We start from the raw sequence: 8,903 nt of genomic DNA, 5'->3' as shown, positions 1-8,903 counted from the left end.
TGAGCTTCTAAAAGCCCTGGGGTGACAGCAAGCTTTTGTGGACATACTGGATTATTCCTTCTGTACTTTAACTCTCTGAGTCACCTCCACTCTCAGCAAGTTAGATGAATTCCCCAAATTGGAAATCAGTCACCTGGAAAAAATACATTCTCAATACGATCCCAGTTTGGCCATGGAAAAAGGGTAGCTTGAACTGTCCCACCTCGGTTGGGCTTGCACAGGCCTGCTCTCCAAAAGAAACCTGTGTTCACAGCTGCAGGCTGCATTCACTATGGATGCTCTTGAGGTTCCTTCCTAAACTGCTTAGATTACAATAATTTTCTTGCTAACAATCAAAAAACTGATTATGCCAAGCTGGCCTACAAGAAGCTAGTTTCTATTCTGTATTTTATCAGATGTGCAGAATACATATGGTCATCATTGATAACAGGTGAATGATCTGCTCTAATATGGACACTAAGTGATGCTGGAGGATGATCCTGACCCACAATGAGCATTGGGGACACCAGAGCCCTGTAGGGATGCCTGGCAACCTAACACGTTGAGCACGCACAGCTCAGTAAGTTCCCTGTGAACACACATCTCCTGAGATCTCTCTATTTAATCATAGGTGATCCTGTCCACCTAATACAGCACCTCATGTGGAATAACAAAAGCCACCTGCAGGAGATGTGGTGATGACTCACAGGGTAGAGCACCTGCTGCTCTCTCAGAAGAACCACATGGACCCTAACAATTGGGTAAAGTGTGTCAGTGATTACATCATAAAGTGTGTGTCCGAGGAACAGCCACATTCTCCACACAAAAGACACTGTCACACTGAGTACCCCTTGGTGACTTTGAATTCACTTATTAGCCCAGGATCCATGGAACATGCAGAGAACCATGTGTAGCTGTCAGTTCTAAGTCCACAGGAGGGGACAGAACCCTTGAGTAAGAATGATGGTCTTAAGAGTCAAGAGATAGAATTCAATTTTTATTCATAACAAATACATTTTTACAACAAAACAGGATTAAAATGAATAAAAATATCTAAAAATATTTGAAAGTAAAAATAGTAACAAGAACATATAAATATGAAACAACAAAAAGAAAACTTCAATTAAAATCATAACAAAAATATTTCTAAAAGCATATTCTTAACGAACATTTAGAAGCACAGACGTATTGCTGTTTCTCCTCTAGCACACATAATGAAAGGCGGTCCCCCAAGTTGTCTCTCAAGGGCTGTTTTCTGAGAAGAAAGTAAGACTTCAATCAGTCAGGCTGGCTTAGTGGTATATAAATTTAGGGTCTCTAAGAAATGACAAATTAACTCAGAGGATGAATACTCATCCATAAAATGTTGTTACCATTCAGGATGTTGGTCATCAGGGACTCCTGAGAAAGCAACTTATTCTTCAGGAAGCTCTCTTACTGCTGTGTGTCCAATTCCAGCTCTCTTGCACTTTCTGAGACCTGGGAGAGGAAGGCAGTCTTTCAGACACTGATTTGGTGGGGAAATGCAAGCCAGCTGTCAGAATGCTGCCTTCTACCACCTCAGTTCTATTGGACAGTCGACATGGACATTTTAAGTGATATCATTGTTGCTAACTCTGTGGGCAGGGCAAAATCTCCAGAGAGCCTCACAGTAATGTGGGCTGCCAATATGGGACCCAGACTTATACCAGTGCAAAACAAGAACAGGGCAATGGCAAGAGACCTCATCAGGTTGCAGGAAGAAAGGAGATGTCCATATGTCACCAAGGTTAAAGCCAATGACAAGTACTAATTTGACATTTGCACTTGGTTCTTATCCCAAAGGTGCTTCCTACACAAGAGATCACATGACCACAGAGTGTCATTTGTCAAAGAACCAAGAGATTGTTCAAAACTCTACAGAGCATCCAATGTATCACATGGATATGCAATAATAAGATATGTTATTCATCTGTCACCATTTCTAGACTGCAGCTTCAAAAAGAGCAGCAAAATATGCTTGCACAATAATTCAGTTTCTGAAAAGTGGTTAACTTCCCAGAATACTTGTGCATAGGCAGAGCAATGAACAATTCCATTACATGAGGTGGTTGGCTGGTTGTGAGTGTAAATTAGAAAGGTGGTAAGAGAAGCAAAGATGTATCAAATTGGCAAATTTTATCAGATATTGTTAAGCTAACAGGTCCCTACCTGATAATGCTGGTTCTGGCCGTTGATGGTCTTTATCTTTCTTGTTGAAGTCAACCAAATATTTCTGGTTCAGTGCACAATCAAGATGTACCTCCTTGCTCTCCTGCTTCAGTGGGACCAACTTCTTCCTACATGTGTTCTCCATCAGGAGCTGGCTGAGCAGGTTTCTGGAAATACAGTCTGCATAGTAAGATCATGCTGGCCCTTTCTCCCATTCCCACTCCCGAGTGCCACTAACTCCACCAGGTCCCAGATACCAATGAAGACTTAATAAAATGCATCTTGATACATATAAGGCTGCTGCACAAAACATAAAGAGTTAATTCGGGGAAGAATAAATTGTTTGCTTGGCCTGACACCAATTAGTGTCCACACCTCTGAGAAAGAACATGGATCTACAACTATCCATGAAAGCCCAATGCATGGGGGCAACATCAATTAGTACTGGGCCAACACCCTCAAAGGAGGTCAGAAGAAACCAAGAGAAGGTCATGCTAACCATGTGGTCCACTCACTGAGTTTTGTAAAACCTGGTGTGACACCATAGGTCCAGGTCAGCCTAATAAACTTCTGCTGACTTCAATCAGTACTGTTCTCTCTAGAGCCTTTTGAAGATGCCTAGACAATCCTGGGATGAGGAACAGTCTTTTATGGAACTGAAAACTGAGTCCTAATGACCCTGGAACACTGATGGGTAAATAGCACAAGAGATAGAACCAGAGCTGAAGACCGTCCAATCCAGAACAAAGAAAGTCAGAAATGGCCATTCCACAAGTGATAGCCTTTCTGAACAGGACTTACCTAGAGAAGGTAATCTCCTTCTTCAGCTTCTGGTTCTTCTCATGGACCTCAGTGTTCTCCATCTCTAAGTTGTGCAGAATTGACATGACCGCCTCCTCCATTCTCTCCAGGTCTTCATAATATGGATTTGGCCTGAAGTGTGGCCTGGCCCCAAATGATAGAATACAATGAACATCGGCATTTAGGAATATATGAACTCAGGGTGGGTCCTATATTACCCCAGGCTGCTGCCTGGATCTTCCAGCACTCAGTCCCCTGCCTAGCAAGTACAGAGACTCACCATAAACTCACTGCAATTACAATCTTGCAAAGCCACCAGCTGTCAAGGGCTTTGCAAATGCACACTGGGCACTCACTCTCCCTGACTTTATCCCTGAATTCTTCATTCAGACCACAAGTTCTGCTTTTAAATAAATGGAAGCAGATGAGTCCATTTTCAATCTCACTCCTCAGGAAGGGTCAGGTTCTGAATCTCCACTATACGGGAGGTGAGGTTTAGCACAGGGTGGTTAGGAAGGCACAGCTTTCTAGAACCCAAAACCTTAATAGGATAAGAAAAAGGTGACCTTGCAGACCCAGGAATGAAACAAGAGCATTTGGAGCAATTCATACCTGTTCTTCATGGATCTCTCTGTCAGAAACCTCAGGCGATCTCTCAGGTCATTTCTCTCCTCGGTAATGAGCTGCAGCTCTTTAATCAGCCTCTCCTTTTCCTTCATGGCCTGATTCTTGCTTAGTTCAGTGCCAGGGGATGATGTTTCTCTCCCAGCGTCTGTAGGTAGAAGAACACAAGTGAACCTGCATGGGGAGAATGCATAGAGTGTTCATAGACCTCAGTGAGGCCTAAATAGGAGAACAAGCCAGGAACCCAGTGTCACTGCTAGGCGATTGGTCTATGCTTAAGAGACCTCCTCAGTGGATCTCAGTTCTCCCACTACTCTATAGAGACCAAGAGACGTAAGCAGCCAGGTGTTCCCTATTCCGGACATCACGTGCTTACATGTACCACGGAGATGGCTTCTCCAGGATTATTATCAGCTGAACAGGGTACAGCTTGGTTTCAGGACCCTCACTCCTGTGGCTTCAGAACTCGGATGATAAATTCACCATCCACAAAACTTGAGTGATTGGAGACACTCAGATGACCTACCCTGATACTCTAAGCCAACAACTTTGGATTTAAAACGCATTTCCAGGGAGGATATGTTCAACAGACTTATCAGTGTCCCTATGTAAAATACCAAATGCCCCAGAATTGTGAATACGTTACAGGCTGAATCTTGGTCTACACGTTCAAAATAGTTTTGGTATTGTAGAAAAATTTTTGTAACATACAACCTCTAATATATAAAGCAAACGATGACCTTGACAGTTAGAAGAAATCAGAGAAGGTCTAAGAACATAAGGCTATTGCCTGGAGCACAATCTCTCCCTGTTACTACTGTCAGATACCCACTGTATTTAAAGAAGCAATGATAGTGAAATACATTGCTGCCCTGTCTAAACTCAGAAAAGGTGGACCCTCCATGACTACTGATGGTGTTATTATATCAATGTAACAGAACAAATGAACTGAAAAGTAAAGACCAGAAGTTCACAGTATAATAGCATTGGCCTTACCATATCCTCCCAGTGGGGATGTGGAAACTAAAGTTCTGAAATCCTGACTTTCAGGAATTGTGATATTCATGGAAATTCAATTCCTTTTCACATGCTCCAGTTGCTGTGGCCCATTGCTAGAAAGGTCAGCTTAAGCCTGCAGCCACCCTGGCAGGAAGCTCAAAATACACTGCCCAGAACTTACTCCACATTCCCCAGAAGTGCTGTCTTTGTCCATCATTACTTTGAGACGAAAGGCCAAACTCCTTCACTCTAGTCTCTCCACAATCGACGTTCCCCCTCCCAAAACGCTTGCGAAGACGGGAAAACATGTCTTAGCTTGTAACCCCCAGACTCAGACTGAGAGAAACTAGGGCACTGGTTGTCACTACAACACTGGTGACATCACAGAGGATGCCAGAACTCTCTAGGAGACAATAGAATGTCCAAGAAGGGACAGCAGATGTCATGGGGAGCAGACTTTGCCTCCCTGGTAATGTTCTCCCTGTACTGAGCATAAGCAGAGGTGCCCTTTCCAGGAGACTTTCCTGGGGCAGAGCCACTGAGCATCTCCTGCTTCCAAAGCCAAATTTTCCTCAAGGCTTGATTATAAAAACCTTAGTAATTCCTATGCATCTAAATGAATGTTTCCTGTCAAATCTTGCCCAAAAAAATGTCTCACTAACTCAAATTGTCCTCATTCACCAATGTTAGCCATTAAAACTTCCTGAGATTTCATACCAGCTTGAATATGCAGTCAAAAGTTCTCCTGTCTCATTATGTACAGGTGCTTTATATCACATCAAGAAAAAGTCTGCATGGTAGGTTACAACATGCGTGTGTATTAGGGGAACACTCATGAAGTCATGTGCTTAGCAATCGACAATTGCCAGAAAATTCCTTAGGAGAAAGAGTTGAAGTCTTTAAGGTGCTAGGAAAAGTGTGGAGACCAGTTGGCAGACGAAAGTGCAATATTGGAGACTCCAGTGAAGGGAACCTCATGCTGCTTGTGGGCTTCTGCTCTTTGCACCAATGTCGCCAAAGGAGCACTGCTCACAGGCCTGAGTAAGATATACCATGAGCTTTTATCGGAAAAATAAAATACACAAGAGATATAGAGGGTGGCACAGAAACGTCTAAAATGAGGCTATAAACATCATTAAGTGGATAGAGCAAGGTCCCAGCACCTGTACACTGGGAAATGGCCACCCCACCAAACACAAAAGCATCTATCATAGTGAAAAATGAATACTTTATAGAATGCACCCACTAACACTGATTGATCACATCCGTAGTTAAATTTTGGGGGCAAATTCATGGCCTTAACTATCTTTGTCTCAACTTATATAGCAAAAAATAAGAAAGAACAAGAAAAGAAAAAGTCAAAACTAAAAGCTCAAGCTTCTCATATGAGGATTGCAGGAAGTGTTATATGGGAGTGACCATTTGATGGGCCCTATATAAAGCTTTTTGCAATACTGGAATTTTAACAAACCTCATCCAGAACGTACGGAAGAGGCAAAGATGTGATCACCATGTCCTTACTCTGTATCAGGTTATTTTTCTGCATCCTTGATTGTCAGGCATATAAGAGCAACAATCTGAAATAGCTGGTAGACATGGAAAAAAATGGCTAAAACTATAGTTGTGGGTTACACACCTCAACTGTGAAAGGCTAATGCTGTCTGCACAGTCCTTCGAGGCCACTCTTATAAGCCGATTTATTAGAAAGTGAAAGGAGGTTTATCTGAGCTCAAAGTGATCCTGGCCAGCCAGGTAGAGGGCAACATGTGATACTTGAGACCCTGTTTTAAACCAGCACAGAAATCCACCCTTCATTCAAAGCATCATCTACGAATTCTCGATTATTTACCATTCTCTCCCTACCAGTCGTTCTGTTTGGAATGGTAGAAAACAACTGGAACTGATCTTTCTATTTTAAGGACCTTGATCTCTCTTTTTTTAGGTCCACATTAAGAGTGCATACAAATGGACATCACCATCTGAACATCTTAGTATTATCTACTCTGTATATATAGCATAATACTGTCCCTATGACAGTCTCAATCTTCCTTGAGTGTAGTTGCCCCATCAAGAAGTGTGAAGTTCTGAGTTCAAACCCAAGTGATGCTTTAAAGGGACTAGAAGAAAGCGATCAGAGATACTCCACTTCTTTGTCCTTAGATTAAATCAAGTTGACACAATGTGAACCTGGTGGGCTATTTAACCATGCATCTTTCTCCCAACCCCACTTCCATGAGTTTAGTCCATGGCAGAATTCATCCCCCACCATCCTAGATATTTCTTTGTATATTTCTACAAGAGCCAGGTTTCTTTTTTTTTAATAGAATTAGTTGTAGGCAATCAACTGCTGCCCTATGTGAGAAATGATTAGTATCTATTGCAACTTACCACAGTGTACTTGTGTATACAAGTACATTATTGGAAATCCAGCATTACTGAGGGATTGGAAACCAGTGCTGTGGCCTTGCCTTTCTGTGCCTCTTCCTGGCTCACAGGCAGCAGGGGGCAGACCTTGAGTTCCTCTTCAGGGACAGAGTGATGTTGAATGGGCACTGAGCAGGCAGAGAAACACAGCTGAGGCAGCTCCTTTCAGTTATCAAACACATCATCTCCTTCCCATCTTAAGGGCTACTGCTGAGGTCTTGCCCCCATACCTACCTTAATAGCAGCGAATTTTTTACACAGCAGCCAGCTCTTTCCTATTGTTCTGTAATACGTCTCCACATCATGGATGCCAAGAAAAACACTAACAAAGAACAAAAAACTCTGACGTTGAACTGTGTGGTGCTGGTCACATACCCTGTTATGTTCTGTATGTTATGAGGTTTGTTAATCTTAACAAGTTCCCCAAGTGTATTCTTCACATAGGACCCAATAGATTCAAGGAAAATAGGAACAATTATGTGTAAAATGGCCTGAGTCAGGGCCCATAGACCGAAGCATTTCCAACACTTGTGCATGAGCCCATGTGGATTTTGCAATGAGCTGGGCCTAGCAATGTCCAGTACACAGTTGTGAGCTGTTGCTCTGGTTGAACTGTATTGGTGTGTGCATTAATAAACTTCACCTATTTAAATGAATTCAGTGTCCTGTGGTTTGAATCCAGACCCCTTGACACCAGATCTTCCCTTCTGCAGCACTTGGGAAAAAGGCTAAGTTTAGGAAAGGTGACGTCTTGTCATAAGTTATGTGACAAGAGGGATGGTGAATGATCCCTTGAGATAAGAATCAAGGTTTCCTCTGTGGTATTTAGGTCTATACTGGCCCTGTGCAACAGCTTCAATAACCCATTTCTGATTTTCCTTGGGATTCCCGTGATGATGCACTCAGACATGATTGGAAACAACCAAAACGGTGGTCAGACTTGATTTATAAAATGTAGGTAACATTGCAAACTTATGTTGTAGGATATTTGATCATATTGTCATCCCCAATATTGTGTTATTTACTTAGAAAAATACCTTCTGACTGTGTAGTTCAGTACTAGCACCAATATTTAACCCTAGAGCTATTTTTGTTTGTTTTTTTGTTTGTTTTTTGTTTTTGTTTTTGGATGAACAAGTACTTTCCTATTTTGTGGCCCAGCCCTATCTCTTACTTCTTTGCACAGTCATAGAGAGACCTCAAACATATACTCAGACAAAGCCAGGGTAGTGTATAAAAGGGCCTAAGGCAATACCACATAATGACATTGAAAGTGGGCTCTCTTCTTGATCCACGCCTCCAGCTCTCCTGACATCTACATGAATTATAACTCCTAATGCAGTGTAAATGATGTCTGCGCTATTGCTGAAGGAATCATGAGAATAACAACTGTAAACATTCCACCATGGATAGAATTTGTGGAAAGAGGTGACTGGCAGCCAAAAGAGGGCTCTACAGTTAAAGGGGCTTGCTGTCAAGTCTGATGAGCTTGACTCAATCCCCAGGACCCACGTGGTAAAAAGGAGAGAACCAAGGGCCAAGCTGTCCTCTGGCTTCCACTCATGTGCTTACATGTATGTGAGTATATATGTATATGTCTGTATGTACGTGTGGATATGAATGTGTATATGCATGTATGTGTATACGTGTATATGTATATGTGTGTATATGTCTGTCTATATGTGTGTATAGGTGTATTTGTATGTGTGTATATGTATTGTATGTGTGTGTATGTGTGTATGTATATGTGTATGTGTGTATGCATGTATGTGTGTATGTGTGTATGTGTGTATGTGTGTATGTATATGTGTATGTGTATATGCATGTATGTGTGTATGTGTGTATGTGTGTGTATGTGTGTATGCATGTAGGTATGTATATATGTG

The 8,903-nt window shown here is 42.1% G+C and overlaps 1 protein-coding gene across 1 annotated transcript; it reads right to left on the bottom strand.

Moving 5' to 3' along the window:
• Positions 1-963: 963 nt before the first annotated feature.
• LOC134483233 (uncharacterized) lies at positions 964-4,962 on the bottom strand. The gene is made up of 6 exons (XM_063278513.1): positions 4,775-4,962; positions 3,583-3,742; positions 2,971-3,114; positions 2,170-2,336; positions 1,353-1,458; positions 964-1,234 (listed from the first exon to the last, which is right to left on the bottom strand). Exons 1-5 carry the CDS (start codon positions 4,899-4,901, stop codon positions 1,394-1,396), a joined length of 663 nt encoding a protein of 220 aa, XP_063134583.1. The 5' UTR covers positions 4,902-4,962; the 3' UTR covers positions 964-1,234; positions 1,353-1,393.
• Between the last annotated feature and the right edge of the window lie 3,941 nt (positions 4,963-8,903).

This window comes from Rattus norvegicus, chromosome 19 (genome assembly GCF_036323735.1).
Source record: "Rattus norvegicus strain BN/NHsdMcwi chromosome 19, GRCr8, whole genome shotgun sequence".
Classification (NCBI taxonomy): Eukaryota; Metazoa; Chordata; class Mammalia; order Rodentia; family Muridae; genus Rattus; species Rattus norvegicus.
This window is presented reverse-complemented; position numbering and strand designations above follow the sequence as displayed.